The sequence below is a fragment of the Scophthalmus maximus genome, chromosome 21 (assembly GCF_022379125.1).
Source record: "Scophthalmus maximus strain ysfricsl-2021 chromosome 21, ASM2237912v1, whole genome shotgun sequence".
Classification (NCBI taxonomy): domain Eukaryota; kingdom Metazoa; phylum Chordata; class Actinopteri; order Pleuronectiformes; family Scophthalmidae; genus Scophthalmus; species Scophthalmus maximus.
The window spans coordinates 2,313,060-2,331,939 of record NC_061535.1 but is presented as its reverse complement, the minus strand read 5'-3'; the positions used below and the strand labels follow the sequence as shown (position 1 = coordinate 2,331,939).

General features: G+C 42.1%; 1 protein-coding gene across 1 annotated transcript in view; it reads left to right on the top strand.

The window, feature by feature from the left end:
* The window catches only part of vipr1b (vasoactive intestinal peptide receptor 1b), a 41,815-nt gene that overhangs the window by 10,613 nt on the left and 12,322 nt on the right, over positions 1-18,880 (top strand). The window contains exons 4-5 of the mRNA XM_035619770.2: positions 12,137-12,237; positions 18,118-18,215. Coding sequence (XP_035475663.2) covers positions 12,137-12,237; positions 18,118-18,215 — 199 coding nt within the window. The remainder of the gene's footprint in view (positions 1-12,136; positions 12,238-18,117; positions 18,216-18,880) is intronic.

The following is an 18,880-nucleotide window of genomic DNA, read 5'->3' as shown; positions in this document are numbered from 1 at the left end:
CTAATGTGGTGCATTAGAAGTTTATCAGACAGGGAAGATGGCGGACCACGCTGTGGAGTAGACGTGTTTGTAGGGAGCTCCACCTCGACCTAACTTGCACACCTCGCCCATAAGTCTTTAAACAAACTACTAGCGGTCGTATGCTGAGCAGCAGGAAAATGACCAAAAAGGCAAGGGGCTCCGAGCGGAAAAAGGTTCTTTCTTGGTCGAAAAAGATGTCGACGCGGAGACCACCCAACAGGCAGGTGCTATGGGGCTAGTGCTACTGCTGGTAGCCCGGAGTTCCCCGGCTACTAACGAAGACATTTTAGCAGCAATACATGAGATGAAAAGCGCCGTGGACAACAGATTCGACGAGCTCAATGGGTCCCTTTCCAGCCTTAAATCGGCTCCAACAGCCGTTAGTGAACGTGTGTCCACAACAGAGGACGCCGTGGAACCGCATGAAAAACGTCTGGACGAACTGGAGAGGCGACACAAGAGACTAGATTCCCAGTGCCTGCTACAAGCAAGCTAAATTAGATGACCCGGAGAACCGCTCTCGCAGGCAAAACATCCGTATGATCGGAATAAACGAGCAAGCCGAGAACGGCAGGCCAACGGAGTTTGTCGCCAAGTTGCTACCGGAGCTACTGGGAGAGGAGCACTTTGATCGTCCCGTGGATGTGGACCAGCGAAAGACGGGAAACCGAGAGCTATCATTGCCAGGCTGCACCGCTTCCAGGTAAAGGAGCTGGTACTGAGGCTCGCGAGGGAGAAGGCACCGCTACAGTATGACGGGCGTCCGGCGTTCATCTTTCCTGACCTAACATCAGCAACCATGAAGAAGCGGATGGCTTTTCAACACATCAAGGAGAAGCGCAGGGCCAGGAAAATTTGGTGTGGTTACCGTTAACGACAACACAGGCACCTTCAGTACCCAGGGGATGAATAGCCCATTAAAAAGAGGAAAGGTGTTTGCTCATATACATACACTCAAAGCCGATATATGGTTCCTCCAGGAAACACATATTAAAAAAACTGCCACTAAAGTATTATGTCCTTCATGGGCATCACATGTCTTCCAATCAAACTTTAGTACAAAAGCAAGAGGAGTGGCAATCCTTATTAAGAAAAACACTCCCTTTGTACATATGGAAACTGTTTCTGATGATAGAGGTAGATATTTATTAGTCAAAGGGGAGCTAAACTCAGTACCTGTGACTTTGTTAAATGTATATGCCCCAAATTTTGATGATCCCATTTTCTTTCAGAATCTTTTTAACACTATATCCAATATGTCTTACACAAATATGATCTTAGGTGTAGACTTTAATTGTGTTTTGGATTCAGTCCTTGATCGGCAACACTCTCAAATTAATACTTTGAGGAGCAGTATTACTCTTAATAATCTGATACAGTCTTAAAATCTGGTGGACATTTGGAGGCTCCTTAGTCCCACAGCAAGAGATTTTCCCTATTTTTCAGCCGTTCATAAATCTTACTCAAGGATTGATTATTTTATATTGGATTCTAAATTAGTCGTGGATTGCACTTATCATAATATTTTCATTTTAGACCATGCCCCGGTTTCCTTAAAGCTTAATCTGAATCTTAAACCAATGCTGAATTGTATTATTACCCTACAGAAGCAGACATTTTCCATTGGTTTAGAGTAGTGGATTTTTCAATAGCTTCAATGCAGTATTACAAATTTGACATAGGGCTGCAGATAGTGGGTCGAGTAACAGCAATAATATTCATATAAAATCAAAACACCGGACAACTTTCTGTGTGTATGATGCTGAACATCTGAGCAGTGGCAGTATAAATATAGAGCACACACTCTAATATCTGCACTCGGTGATAACAAGGAACTATTATTGCATACCAATTTTGCCGCCAGGTGAACTTTCCACTGGTTATTGTTGGGATGAAGTAAATACTTGAAACAGCATCATTCTTGTACAGTCATTAGGGAGGATAATCCTCATTAATTTACCCGGTAGGCAAAGTGTCAACCGAGACTTCCTTCATTAACCCAGAGTTTAATGAGAGTACAGTAGGTTAAACCCCTTTCACAGTACGGACCCCTCGTCCTCCTCAAACATTTGTTTTGGAATGAGCGCAGATACAGACAGAAGGGAGGAAGAGAAACAATTCCCAAACATGGATAAAAAACGAGAAGCATTATCAAGTTTGAGTCATTTGGTTCCTTTGTAAAGTGTCTCCTTCGTGTGTTTCTTTCTCTCTGGTCGATTTGCTTTTCGAAGTCATTTTCTTTTTTTATCTCCTTGTTCTTGTTTTGATCTGTTTTGGTTGTTCCTCTGTGCCAGGTACGGTTTCTTTGTGGTGGATTGTAGTGTCAGTGCTCCTTTGCATCTCTTTTGCAGTAATTACTTTCAACTGTCTATTATGACTTACAAACAAAGTCATGAAGCTTAATTGGGGGGGGGGGGCTAATCAGGGGCCCCCAACATCCCAGGCTCCGTCCATCCTGACCTATTTAAGCTCCACAAGAGCATTTTAATATTTTTAGTGGTCCTTCACTTAAAAACTGTACAGGTGCAACTTGTGTTTCTACAATCTGTTTTGGAAGCATTTCTACCATTCGCTTTTCCCCTCCTTTCAAAACCCCGGTGTCCTTGTTTGTCGCTGTCACCGCATCAACTCCTCATCAAATTCTCGGAGAACTTCAAAGTTGCCGTCAATGCCTGCACCATCACATATTACCTCTCTCCCGACTCAACAGTCGCATACTTTTTTTAGGAACTTTGTCTGGATATCGCCACGACTAGATTAAATGTCGAGTTGACAATGAATCACTCCAGTTTGGCAAACAGTTTTTTTATATAGCCTATATTCTTGCCTCTTCAAGACCATCAAACCTGTTGCTCCTCTGGACTTACATTTCGATATTCCAACTTACTTTTCTAATGACTTACATCTATATTCGACATCTGCCTTTTTTATAGTAACTAACTTTGTTTAGCATTTTGATCAAGCTTTGTGTTAAGTTTTATATAGTTTAATGAGGCTTGTTCTACAGTATGAGTCTTCTTCTTGAATTTGACTTGAGTCGTATATTGGTTATTAAATTAAAGATAAATCACTGCGGGTGTACACGGTGGTTCAGATCAGCGTGAACACCGGTTGGGATGTTTCCTGACCCAAGCTTCTCCATCAGACTGCTTTTTTCTTCCTCTCAGAGTCATTTTTCAAATCTGCGCTGATTGATATCCATTTCCTCGTTTCAGCACCTTTGGGCTTTTTGCCTCCAACTTTTTTACCTGCCCCTCCTGTACTCCTGTCTGTATCACCTAGATACAGTGAGTGTTCAGTCTTGCCTCCTGGCTGAGAGATGTGCTAATATCCGACTATTGTCAGCACCACTGGACACGAGAAGATGGGGCTTTTACTGTTACTGCTGGTAACCAGTGGTAACAGATGTTACTTCACTGTAAAATCTATTCTTTACAGATGATTTACATAAAAACTCTGCGATGAGATGCATTAGATACTAAATATGATAGTATCAATAGGATTTCAGTGCATATTTTCCCAAGTCCCAAACTCAGTTTTATTATAAATATATAAATCCCCTCCCTCTGTCCATATTCCCTCACTGTACATCTCTGTTTTAACATCTGGTACCCACATCAATAACTGTATATCAAGACAACTCTTTTATCCACCTCAATAAAATAACAACAGTTTGTCAGTTTCTCGCCCCGATGCCCTTAGTATCTCTTTACCTATGCGACTTTTATTCTTCCCTGAATGTTGTTCACTACGCTTTGTATTCTTTCATGGTTTCACTTTAGTTTCACTCCAATAAGGATAAATACGCACGTTTAACACATGCAGATACACAAAAACCTACCATACTTCGATTATCCACTTTCGTACACGGGGTTGGATGAGAAGATCAGTACTCTGCTGTACTCTGAATATGAAACAACAACTAACAGTATTAGGTTAAATTTAAAAAAAAATCCCAGCCAGCTACCGACTATAGATCTCTTATTAACATATTAAGTTGTGTTGTGCAACTCATATGAAAATAGAAGTTAAAAAAAAATTGAGTTTGGTTTTAAGGGGGGGTTATACACAAGCCTGAGCTGGTGAGTTGTTGTTATCCTAAGAAAAATCATGGCTAGCTCTTTCCACTGTTTCTAGTCTTACACTAAGCTAAGCTAACAGTCTGCATATCTAAGGCTCTACAGGGGGATATTGATTTTCTCATAAACATTTTTTGGCAATAAAGTGTATTCCCCTTACATTGCCAGGATGATTATAGGTGTAAATCTAGATGAGCAGTAATATAATGTCTATTATTACTGCCAGTGTTTTGATTACAACAGGACCCATTTACTTACTATGATGACTGGAAGAGAACTGTGAACACCAGTGTATTTCAGATTTTTTTGGGGGGGGGGCCCTTAGAGTAAACTGTGATTTTTCAAGCTTACATAATTTTTGTCATAAAGTCTCAAAGTCACAAATTTTTAGCTCCCACTACTTTCCATCTATTCTTCCAAAATCCTCAACTAAATGTGGGCGAACTCTTCAACCTTTGCACATATTATGGGTAAAAGCCAATTTATCACCTCTTAAACTGCTGGTAAGATTAGGAATATGGTCTATCTCCAATGTGGGATTTTTATATATATATATTTTTTTTTGTTCCCTCTGGCGATGATGGTGCACTCATACAGACATTAGTATCTCAGAGAGTCAAACAGCAAAATTAGAGACACAGGGAAATGTGACACTTCAAAGATGGAGGATGCACTTTAAACCATGTGTTGATGGTGGGATGACAGAATCTAATTTTTGAGACGAAAAGAATATAATAATGGTTATGCTTTTAATGAATGTGCGACATGAAGATGGACCCCCACAGACAATATTTGTTGGATATGAATTAGAATGAGAAATAGAAGGGACTGAGGTTTTTTAGTAAACAGTAATTGTGTATCAAAAAGAGCAAAGACATTTATGGAGGAGATCAGAGACACGTTACCGCTTTCTTGAACAACATTGACATTTGTAGTGATAGTGAAAGTTAATGACGACCATGGATACTGGTCGGAATAATTTAAATCCTTCAATATTTACTCATATTTGATTGCAAGATCATTCAAATTACCTGCAGTTCTCTTCAACATGTATCCTGCCTGAATCACAAAAGATATATATATATATATAGAGAGAGAGAGAGCGAGAGAGAGAGATTTTCATGCACCTGACCTCAGTGTCACCACATAGTGGAGATTGGTATGATGGAAGGATCCATGCTGAAGATTGTGCAGGTGTTACACACGAAGCCAAATCTTCCATAGTTAAATATGAACTTTACTTTGTGACTTTTTTTGTCAGATTGTGTGGAGTGGGTGTCTGCAAATCGAGGTAAATAACATTTTGTAATGAAAATCTTCACCCACTCCTCTTTCCTGAACGTACGACATATTCATGACATTTTCCTGATATTGCTCTTCCCACATACCCACTGTCTCTCAGATTTAAAAAAATAATAATTGTTTTTTTATTCGTGTCTCATCCTTTGTGATCGCTTTACCCTTTCATAAGGAGCACCAACAACATGTAACAGCTTTTACCTTGATTCACCTCATCATTGGTTTTTCAATATAGGCATAGCACCATGATAAAAAACGCTTCCAAAGCAACGCTTTTTTTTCAGCACGTCTCAGCAGCTTGTTGTGGCGCTTGTTGTGGTTGTATTAAGGAGGCATGTGAACGCTTTCCTGAATGCGTCAGTCCTCCGGGGTCAGGGATAGGTCTGTCGCTCTGCCGCCCTGCCCACTTACATTATTACAACTACTGCTGCTGAGAGACCTGTTCCACCCACACCACTGAGTTAACCAAACACACACACATACACACACACACACACACACACACATTGGAAGTGTGTGTGTGTGTAAGTGAGAAGAACCACAGCATGGGGGACAAAGACCTTCCAGACACACATCCGTGTGTTGCCTTTAAAAAAACGTCACCAACAAGAGGTTTCTCTTTTCGCGTTACTTCCCGCGACCTCAACTGTTCTGACTTCACCTTGTCACCAAAACCATTCATAATCATAGCAATGTATTATTTGGCAGTGTTTTTCCCTCCGAACTCTGACCTGAAATTTACACTAGAATGAATGGAACTTGAGGAACAATAAGTGCACACTCTCATACCCTGCCAATCCACTCACTTACTTAGACTTCACAGCAATGAATCTGTCACTGTGACTAAATACTCATCCGCATGATTATGCACTGTGTAGCAATCATAACACAACACATCCACCCACTACATTCCAGCGGAAAGGAGAATGTTTTTTTGGTTTAACCTACGCAAAGGAGGCGATGTGATCTCTTTGGTTTGTCTGTATGTTTGCAGGATCACTCAAAACGTAATGGACGGATTTGCATGAAGATTTTTATCAAAAATAGGTGTGACAGGTGATTGAATTTCCAGGGTTAGGGTTAAGAGTGAATCCCCTCAGTCTGGTCAGAGGTCCGCGCTGTCTGAGTGCTGATGTTTTAAATATCAAATCATTGTGTATAAAGTAAAAGAGAACTGTCCGCACAAGAAAAACAACTGCCACCAAAGTGTGTGACCATGTATCTTTTCCTTAACCTTGAAGTCATGGTAAAAAAAAGACACTCATGTTGTTGGTTACATTAGTGTCTTTTTTTTTTTTTACAAGGACTTCAATGGTTTCCTAATCTCAACCAAGTGGTTTAAGTTTCCTAAACCTGGCCAAACTTTGATCATCACGACGCCATGGTGGCAGAATTGCTCCAGAGGCCATGATAGTCTTTTTCACTATTTTAGTTTGAGTGATTTGTTGAGCCGTCTCTTCTACCTTTCTGTGAAAGCATTACCAATACAGAAGGAGGATGCTGTCGCCTTGCTATATCCTGGTCATCTGTGGCAGTAGCCTCAGGCACAAAATAAAGACAAGTGTTTCCCTTCCAGCATTGGCATAGCTCTGGAATCTGACAGGGAGCAGGTGATTGAAAAGTGCATTAAGGAGCATGGGATGAGGTGTTTACTGCCTGGAGGACAGGTCGCCAGCGCTGGGTGTGGCAGCCAGCTGCTCATGTAGACTTTGAGGAACCATCCTCACAAGTGACTTGAAGAACTGCCATTTAGACACGTTGAAAATTTGTGGACTGAACCTCCTGAACCACTTTACATCTCCCACATGTCAGATTGAAGTAGTGTTTCTCTGAGGCTAGATGACATACACAGTGTCTCTAAGATGTCATCGTGACAGTATTACAGTTCTAAATGTGCGGGGAAGAATACAAATAATAGAAAAAGGATTGGTGGCGACAAGTACGGTGTAAGTGAACGAGTGCGGCGTGGATTTCTGGGAACCTAAGGCATAGGCATGTCAAGCTAATTGCGTCATTTAATTACCGTACGATACATGAATATGAACTCAAACATTTTAATTGACCTCAATAATAGCCGTTGTGTCTACATGCTTGTTGACATGAGAATGGATGTCGGCAACAGTCCAGCAAGTCTCGCTGCTTCTCTCTCTCATCTGTTCTCGTCATATGATTAATCAATTACTGGTTTGGTCTATAAAATGTCAGGAAATAGGGATTTCTTTGTATTTTTCTAAAGGCTCAATGTCTACAAATTGCTTGTTTTGTTTGAGGCCCAAACGCAAGTCTAAATTTTGGATAGCATCTCTCACAGCAGCTACACAAAACGTGCAGGACTTTCAAGTGCAACGACCAAAAGGCCTGAACTGCAAGCTCACGTGATTTAGTGTCAAAAAATTGTCTCAAAATGACGATAATATCACAATTATTTCTAGGACAATATGCCGCGCAACAAAAATAAGTTATCGTGAGAGGCCTGCTATCGCGAAGATTAACTGCTTGATAAAATCTCAATAATGGAAATGGAGACTCATCAAAGATTTGATGGTATAGCCACCTTTGAAGTGCAGCTTCTAACAAGAACGACATGCATGCACATTGTGCAGGGATTTACCCTTAAACCAAGACAAAAACAGCTTTGAGGTAAACTCCTCTGGAGACGCACATAGACATGGACTGTGGCCAAGAGATACATCGCTCAAAGTCCTCAACTTTGAAAACGCAAGTTAAACTCTTCTGTTTGGCTCCCTCTTTGCCTTCATTCCATCTTTCTTTCTGAATCACTTTGTGGATCTCGCTCTCCACACACAAATAGGCTGTGATGGCAGCGTGATGTGTCTGCTGAGGTGTCACCATTTTGACATTTCCAGGTGAAGAGGACACTTGACTGATATGACCTGGGGAACAGTACACAATGACATCTATCTATCTATCTATCTATCCTAAAGACCTATATTTATATTGAATATTGAGTGCAATTAGCAACTATACTCATGGAACATGTGCAATTATTGTTAGTGCTGCTCTGTATAGTATTTATATCTTGTACATATTCTTCCACTTTGCTGCTGCAACACCCAAATGTCCCAGTTGTGGGACAAATAAAGGATTATCTTATCTTATCCTATCTTACTTATTTTTCTTCTTCAGACTTGCCGATCATGTCTTAAATCGTTTATTGTTGTTGTTTCAATAGGCGGACTGACAATCAATCATAGATCACAATCACCTTTTAAAACACATTGTGAGACAAACCTTTGTTTCGGTATCTCTTTTTTCTTTGTAAACCTTCAAGATGCCGTTCAAAGGAGACCAGTGTTCAGTGTTGTAAGTGAACAAAAGGTTTGAAGAACAATAACATTCTATATCTAGGGTACATTATTTTCATGCACGCGCAAAAATAGGGATGTCTGGTAACAGGCAAAAATCAAGGATAATGGCAGTCAGTTCACAAAGAAATTTGGTTGTTCACATTTAAAGTCCCAAAAATATTTGTGTAACTAATGAAAAAACTGTAGAAAGAGGGGCTGAATCAGTGGCTCCAATTCCTCACCTCCGCAACGCACGGCTGGGATTCACAACAGGAATGACCTGAGGTTCACTTTTAAGTTCACGACGACTGAAAATGCAGCCAGTGTAAAAGTCATGTTGTCTCAGGTGACCAGGACTTTGCTCAGCAGGGTCATTTTTTCTCTGCAAACGCTGTAGCCAACGGCAGAGCTCCTCTAATGCTCTGTTCTGTGACACACAAGAGGATGTAGTGACAGCAGCTTGCGTCAGGACCTGCATCATTGTTCCTCCTGTAGTAATGACGCTCAGAAGTGGCAGTCTGGAAGCCTCTTCTCTTCTCTGGCTATTGTCGATCCATTTTGTGGGTTCCTCTTTGCGTGAAGTGAATGAAGAAAATATGACAATAAAATAAAATAAAAGCTTATGTACTGCCGTTCACCGAGAGCATGGTTGTCTACTAAAGATTACTGTAAAGGCCAAAACTTCCATGAATTCTTAAATGGTCCCATCATGTCATTGATTATAACGACTTTGATTGATTTGTGACATATTATGCAAAAAACAATTTTTCAGTGTTTGCGCACATAAATGTGGGTATATGTGGAGTCTGCCAGCCCACAAACTGTGAACAAAGACCAGCCTCTTGTTTTTTATATAACTATTGGATGGATTGCCTTGAATTATTTTTATGGACATTCAGATGATGGTTGAAATTTAAAAACTTCTGTGATTCTCTTAATTTTAATTTAGCACCACCATTGAGCCCCAAATCTAATGTCAGTTTATGACCAAACATGTTAAGGTTCTGTTTTCCGGACTCCCTCTACAGACCACGTACGAAAGAGGCAGTTTTAAGATTTTAAATAAAACTCAGTGGTACGGCAGGCAAGTGAGCAGGGGGGAGGTGCAGAGACAAGCTGGCATTTGGTCCAATAATCTTCAACTTGGCTGAGACTGGCTCGAGAGATCCACAGCAGGTTACAGAGTAAATCGACCCTGGACAGAAAACGTAATTAGTTGGGAGATCTTCAGACCGAGCGAGACACTGACTGACAAGGTAGAACGATCTGGCGTTGAGCAGTCACTGATTGAGATTGCGACCAGGTTTGCCAAACAGCCAGGCGCCAGAAACGAAGCCGTGCCCACTGCTGCACCCACACACACACACACACACACACACACACACACACACACACACACACACACACACACACACACACACACACACACACACAAAGGGAGGAGAAACTAAACTAGACTATCACGCCCAAACTAGAAGGAGGACTCAAATGCAGGCTCGGACGCAGGGCGGATCAGATTGACGGGGTTTTATTCAGTCCAAGTCAGTACACGGGTAGTGAAAAATGGAGAGGCGACAGTACAATGCAGGAAGAGGCAAAAAACGATGGTCGGAAAAAACAGGCAAGGGTCAAAGAACGAGTAACTAGAATACAAGAGCTGGCGTGAAACAAGAGTATAATACACAACAAACTAGCAACGAGAACAGAAACACAAAGGGGTTAAATACACAGACTAACACAGGATAATGACACACAGGTGAAACATCAGGGCGGGGCCAACAATCACACGAGGGGAAATGACATGACCGGAAGTGGGATCTGAAACGAGAGGAGATGTGAGACACCAAAATAAAACAAGAATGCAAACAAATAATACACACAATAAGGAACAGAACCTAACTCAAATGTGAGACCTGACATAAACAAAGGTTAACAGAAAGGTCAACGCACGAGCCATTACAAAATACCTGCAAAACAAAATGACTTGTGTATATATTTGTGAAGTAGGGGTGTAACGGTTCACAAAATTCACGGTTTGGTTCCGTATGAGACAGTATCGAACCGAACCGTGGTTCGGTAATTCATATTTTTGTAATTTATTAAAACTAACAAAGTATGATTTTTTGGTTGTAAACAAACCCTGCTGCGACATTCAGCATTGCAGTAATAAATCTGTTGAAAAGATCAGTGGTGCGCCGTCCAGACTACAAATTAATACCATGTCCACGGGCCTGACGGATGACTTTTACTTCTACTTTATTCATTATTTCATTTTGCATCCTCAGGTGAATTCAGCCCACGGTTTCCTACTGCGCCACTGCCAAAAAACATCTGAAGAGTTGTTTGGTGATAGCAGATGAAGGTCGAGGATGTTGGTTTATTGAGAGTGATGCTGTGTGTGTGTGTGAGGGGCAGGGGTCGTGTTGGTTAATAGAGGAATGGATTTAGAAGATAAGGGAGAATTCACCAACACCATCCATCCCATCAAAGCTCAATACTCACATACAGCCACATCAGTGACAGGAATTGTGACATTTCAATCACACAACCTTTCTCTGACCGAACAGCATTCATACATACCCTCCTTCCACTTCACTTGCTTTGCCCCCACAGCTCATTACCTGCAAGTGATAACATTTGGCCATAATTGGCTTGGTACGCAGGCACCGAGCAACATGGCTGTCGGTCACATTGATCACGCATGAACCTTTGATGCCCTACGAAAAATGAATAAACCATGAGTATGTCCCATGAATAACCGAATTTCTGGTGCTCCTTTTGCAGAACGTTTAAACTGCAAGTTGTTTTGTTGTTCATTGAAATTCTTTTAGGAAAGAAATGATATAGAATCATCATATATTTACAGTACTATGTTTGTCAGTTAACCTGTTTGAGCAGTTATACAGTTCTATGACTTTTTAAACTATTTCTTATTAAATGTTTATCAGATTTACGCTACTTTTTGCAATTGAACCACACGTAGGAAATCCACAATAGATGCAATGGACATTCATCGCCAAAATATGGTCTATGCGTCGCAAACCTACCGGAGTTACAAACATCCTTTGCGTTAGAAATGGCCTCGTATAACACGGTTGACAGGAGCACGGTCATCTCTCTTTGTGGTTGGTCGAGTGACAAGATGGAGATCAGACTGTCAATATCTATAACTGCCAAATGCCTTTTCTGCAGGCTCAGATAATGCACAGGTCAATAATGGCACATTAATGTGGGAGAATGTCATGTGGCAGTTTGTAGAGTTTGAGGTTCGCAAGTTGTTTGCAGGAACCGGACCGGTGTATGATTTCAGCGACAAAGTCACAGAAGGGATTGTTGCGTCAATTTCCAACTCTACTGGTGAGCAGATTTAAGAGAAATATACCGCCTGGGTAGCCGAGGTGACCTACTGTATGTCTTCTTCATCTCTAGGTAACCTCTCCAAAACCTGCACAGAATACGGCTGGACTGAGATGAAGCCTATTGACATCGCCTTAAACTGTGGATACAATCTCAACAGCACGGGCGATGATGTGAGTAAACCACTGTGGTCAATAAGAGGCAGTGGGAGCGATACCCAATGGTCCGAGAGTGAATGAACTAAGCTGCTCTGTGGGGAAACCATCGTAACAGACAGTGGGTAGGAAGAATTGGATATAGGGCAATGACTGTTTCTTTTCTCTGTGGGTGAGTGTTGTTGTGTCTATCAGGAAATTTGCTGTACTGATGTACTGTTGGGTTTTTGTAACATAACTGGATGAACTACCAATCTCGAATGTATTAGAGGTTTTAAAAGTACTGTCATTAAAACGACCATATTCTATTGGTGGATTCATAGTTATATTTTTGTAGACATCTTCAGAAATAGCAAAGATTCAAATAAGCGGTAAACTCAAGAAAATGTGTATTTTTGAGGGATGTGCTCATTGGTTGTCTTGCCAACCATTAGATGAGACCTTGTTGAATCTGTTCACCGAAAGATGTTAAAAATTTATAAATTAGCAGTAAGTATTTAGGTGTTACATCTGTGCAATGTTAATGCACAGATTTATGTTAGTTAACAAGTGCTTGTGTGCATGGAACAAATCAAACATGTTAATTAAAATCTAGTGGTGCTGCGTAATGTATTTTTTTAATGTTGGCATTACCAAGCTCGCTGTTTCCTCAAGTTTTTGCGTTAGGCAAAGCTATTTAAACTTTTTTAGCCACTTGGAGAGGGGTGAAGCAAGCTGTTAAAATAATTACTCACACATATAATTCAAAGCTGATATGGCTTACTTATTATTAAGTCTAAACATCCAGTAGAGGCAAAGTAGCAAACCTCTGGATTTGTGTTGTCATCTGAAATCCAAGTTTAGTATTCACTATATATTTTCTAGCTCTAGTTTTTGGTCTCCATAACTCCAACCTGAAGGAAATATACTAAACTATTTTCTTTAGCTATTTACTAATATTGTCTGCCTGGCTGGAACTATCTGTAGAGCTGTGGAGTCAGTGCCACCAGAATCCACTGTGGTATAAATGTAATTGATCTCTCAGCAAGAAAGTGAAGTTTCCGCTGCTTTTCCTGACAGCACTATGAGATTTCAAGACGTTAAAACGCAAAAATACTCTAACCCTAACACTGACTACGATGAAAATGAACCAGAAGGATAAAAACATCCATCTTTATTTGCTGTAGGTTCCTCGAAGTGCGACACTCGAATGTTATTCATGTTGCCTTCAAGGGCAGGAAGGAATACATCAGTTGTTGGTTTCATTTAGTTTAGTTTAAACGCAGAGTTAAAAACTTTTGTCTGTGCTGACCACCGTGGAGCAGGGATGAAGTGTGGATATTGCAAAACAGGGGGTTGTTTCCAATATTTCTTGGTGGGCACTCTGACCCACAGAGGTGGCGTCATTACAATGCCATACATTCTCCTTTACTCAGGCTTAAAACCCTGACTTGACATAGAAGGACGTCTCCACCAGCATGCCCCTTATTGGTGCTTTCCCTGGAACATCTTGTCATCGATCGCCGCCTTGCTGAGCTGAGCTGAGCAGAGGGAGAAGCAACACACCAACCTTTTTGTCAGGCCGCCGCAAGTCCGACACTCGTCTCCGTTCGCACAAGGACAGAGAGGAAACAACAACTTACCCCCTCGAAGGAGACAGTCATTTCCTACAAAAAGACCGACGCTGTTTCCTCATGGTGAGCATTTTGGACACTGAACAACATGTAGCCGTTACTATGCCTGCTGTGATATGCCTGCCGCGACGGCAGCGAGCTGCGCAGAAAGGCAAATAAAGAGATTTCCGACCTTAAGGAAGACATCCGTCGGCTCTCGGACGAGCTCCAGACTAAGGACTCCCTGCTGAGCAGTTTCTTGACCCGTCTCCCAGTCCTGACCAGCTTCGTAGTGGCCGAGCACTCCAAAAAGCAGCTGAAATTCAACCCTCCAGGACGCCATCGCATGGGACCCCTCCGCCTGCCATCAAACCCTCCTGCTCAACCCCAAACCACGGATCTTCATGGACAGAGGTGGTGACCAGGGGTCGCAGGACCGGCTCGGATGGGTCCATCTCCACACCTTGCGTGGGTCTTTCCAACCGCTACACCGCCCTAGCTGACTCCAACCCGGTCCATCAAGCCAATCCCCCTGGCCTCCTCCTCTTTTAGACCAGGACCCATCAATAGTGTCTGCTGGCCCCGCGGCCCCTCACAGCCGGCGGCTGAGGGTGCCATGCGGGTGGTTCGTGATCCCACCGGAGAACCAACTCATCGGCCTTCTTCCTGCACCTCGATCTCTTCGGCAAGGCGCAGGATTTTAAAGGAGGCTGTGCTCCGACGCTCCGGTGGACTCACTCGCCCGGTCCTGGCAAGAACCTCGCCCAGCCCCGATGCCGCTGGCTCGACACACCCACCCGCACGCAGTGCCATCTCTGCCCCCCCCCAGCGGCGAGCCTTCTCATACTCCCTCTCCTCGCCCCCTGTTCGTACCCACCACCTTGGAGCCACAGTCCCGACGTTGCTTAACAAACTACCCAGGCTGCTGCACTCACTTCCTTCCTCCATAAACCGAGTCCTAGTCCACATTGGCCATAATGACACAGCTCGTCGGGAATCTGAACGGACGAAAGACGATTTGAATCAACTTTTCAACCTTTGAAAAAGTTGTGGAAAATCTGTTTTTATCAGTCGTCCCTTACCAACGCTGTCCCATGACTCAGAGCGCTTCAGCCGGGTTCAGCCACTCGATCGCGAAGTAATAAAACTCTTATCCTGAATGAATTCATCACTGACAACAAACTGGACTTCCTCTGCATCATGGAAACCTGGCACAAACCCCTGGACTACTTCTCACTCAACCAGATCACACCAACAATATTCACCCACACAGACAAACCACGCACTGAGGGACGGGGAGGTGGCGTTGCCACTGTTCACAGAAAGGACATTAAAATAACCACCATCTCCATCCCAGCCGCTCTGTCTTTTGAACATCTCACCTTCAAACTCTCTGGTCCCAGTCCTCTGGTCACTTCCGCTATCTACCACCCCCCCAAGCCAAACCCCACCTTTCTCTCAGATTTTTCGCATTTTCTGACCCAGCTCTGTGCTATATCACCCTCTGTCCTCATTCTTGGAGATTTTAACTTCCACATTGACAACATCAACTGCAAATCTGCCACTGAATTTCTGGAACTGTTAAACTGCTTCAACTTCTCACAACATGTTAACTTCCCAACCCACACTCATGGTCATATCCTCGATTTGGTCTGCTCCACTGGTCTCACAGTAAATCATCTCTCCAGCATCAACCTCCATATCTCAGACCATCTTGCAATCATCAAGGACATCAACATCCCCATTCCTATCCCAAAAGACAAGCGCAAAGTCTCATTCAGAAACCTCAAATCCATAAATTCATCTGGTCTCTCAGCTTCTCTCTCCAATTCAATATCTGCCTCCCCCTCAGTGGCTGATGATCCAACCCACCTTGTGGACTACTACAACACTCTGTCCTCCTGTCTCGACCTGCTGGCTCCAATCATTACTAAAACTTTCTCCTTCACACACTCAGCCCCTTGGTACACTCCTGAACTTCACCAAATGAAGTGCTCACAACACAGCACTGAAACAGCCCTCCTCAAAGTCACCAATGACTTCCTCCTCTCCTCTGACTCTGGCCACCTCACCATTCTTATCATGCTTGACCTCACTGCAGCTTTCGACACCATCAACCACTCCATCCTCCTGTCCCGACTGGAAACCTACTGCCATATCAGTGGCATTGCACTCTCCTGGCTCCGTTCCTATCTCACCAACAGACAACAGTTCATACACATCAACAACTGCACCTCCTCCTTTGCTCCTCTGTCACAAGGCATCCCCCAAGGTTCAGTGCTTGGTCCTCTCCTTTTATCCTTTGCATCCTGCCACTCGGAAATATCATACGCAAACATGGTCTTCACTTCCACTGCTACGCCGATGATGTCCAGATCTACCTCTCTACCAAATCCATCACCACAGCTATATCCTCCAACCTGAGCAACTGCCTCACAGATATTCAAACCTGAAGGCAAACCAACTTTCTCCAACTCAACTACAATAAATCCGATTTGATGCTCATCGGCCCGAAATCCCTCACAAAGAACACCCATAACTTTGGTCTCACTGTCAACAACTCCACCCTGTCTCCATCCCCTCACATCCGTAACCTGGGAGTAATCTTCGACAGCAACCTCACTTTTGAAAAACAAATCAACCAAATAACCAGAACTGCCTTCTTTCACCTCAAAAACATTCCCTCTCCGCCCATCACTCACCTTCTCTGCTGCCGAAACTTTGATTCACACCTTCATCACTTCCAGAATTGACTACTGCAACAGCATCCTCTATGGTTCACCTGCAAAAGCCTTAAATAAACTCCAATACATCCAAAACTCTGCTGCCCGTCTCCTCGACCACAACCGATCCCGCGATCACATCACTCCCGTCCTTCAGAACCTCCACTGGCTCCCTGTTTCCCATCGCATCCAGTTTAAAGTCTTCCTCCTCACCCACAAAGCCTTTCATAACCAGGCTTCTTCCTACCTCACAGACCTGCTCCACTGCCACAATCCCCCCCGTAACCTCCGCTCCTCTGACACAAACCTTCTCTCCCCACCACTCAGGACCAAGCACCGTACCTGGGGTGACAGAGCTTTCACCATTGCAGCCCCCTCCCTCTGGAACACCCTACCCATACACATCCGTGACTGTACTGACCTGGACACATTCAAAACACTAATCAAAACACACCTCTTCAGATCAGCTTTCCACATACAATAGTCTTACATTTCTCACCTGATAGTTACTGGTTTTATTGTTTTTAATTGCTTTTAATATGCGTGTTTTTATGTGTTGGTTTTATTGCTTATCTGTTTTTAATGTGATGTATGTTACTGTAAAGTGTCTTTGAGTATCTATGAAAAGCGCTTTATAAATAAAATGTAGTATTATTATTATTATTATACATGACGTCAGGAGGGACCTGGCTGCCGAGGTACTGGAAAAGGAATTTGATGTCCGTCTTTCTGCTTATGTGACATCTGCATATGCTACGGGAGACAGAGCTCTTGATTTCATTTTCATCAAATACAAAACATACCGTGCCATGACAGTAACCTTGGGACACCACTCTGGAAAAAGGCACCCAATGTTCACGTACTAACCACAGTGCTTTCTAAAACCCTGTACGCTATTTCGGTACATTAGGTGACAAGGATGTCAGTGGATCCAGTTGTATGGGACTGACACAAATAGCGGTTCAAGAAGTCTTTACTTGAAACACTAAAAGGTTACTAAATGGGTTCATTGTGACAGGTGAAGCCTGCATATTTTAATAAGCTTGCAGTACTTTCATTTTTTTCATTACATTTATTTGATTTCATGAAAATTATGAAAGAAGAGTAGTTCTCAGCTATGATGTTGATCTATGTCTCAGGATCTGTTACAATTGTAAATAATATAAAGGCCGTGTATGAGCCTTCATCCAAGTCACGTGTCTGTCTGTACTGTAATGTGTATGAAGTGGTTTAATAAAACCATTTTTATCTTAATTTTTGAAAGCCAGTAAAATTATATTATATCCCCAGTTAAGGGTGGGCTATAACCACATCCTCCAGTTAGAATTAAGATTGAGTCCAATTGACTCAAAACACAGTGACTGATGTAACAGACAAAACAAAATGTCATTTAAGTTCATTATAACAAGACAAAATATGACTTTTACTTTTTACTATCCAAAAGACTTTGTCGAGAACGTTGATGTACTGAGAACTTAAATCAGTCACTTACATTTTACAGTAAACCCAGACAAGCTCTCAACCATTTGTATGTTTTCTTTACTGTGACTTTGGATCTTGATTGCTGTTTCTGTTTTATGCAGGGCAAGTTTTTTTGGCAAGTGAAGATTGGCTACACCATCGGCCACAGTGTTTCCCTCATCTCTCTTATCACGGCTATTGTGATCCTCTGCATCTTCAGGTACATAGAAAGACAAAGGAAAAACATGAATTTCAAAAAGGTTAAGAAATTAAATGTGGACATGTAAAGGGATGAAGTAAATAAATTACTTGATATAACAATGAATACATTAAAATTATTTTGGGTTAAATATACAGTAAAGAATTGATGATAGAATAGAGTAAAAAAGAGTAATTTATATTCAATAAATGAATTTATATTCAATAAATGAATTTATATTCAATAAATGAATTTATATTAACGGCCTCATGTGATGGGTTTTAGAAAATGGAGAAAAAGATAAGTGAAAAAGAGTCACTGCTGCACACTTACGTTATTACTGCTGTGTGATATGATATAGGCAACGTATCACTGTCAAACATCAAAACTGGAAGATGATGGTCTCAGATCAATGCAGCCTCACATCTGAACGGAAAAGGGAGGCTTATGTTAAAGTATGAATGACAAGAAGAACAACACAAGTATGTTTTTTTGAATCAAATAAATCCTCACTTTTGATGATCCTTTATCTTTAGATGCTGCACATCGGCAGTGGTTTGGAGATTATACTTTTGAAGTGTAGCGGGACTCATATGTTTCCTATTCGACAAGTAAACCAAGAATTGTTTGCCCCCCTCAACCTCCTTGACATTAAGAATGACTGATGTCAGAGCTTTAGACTGCAG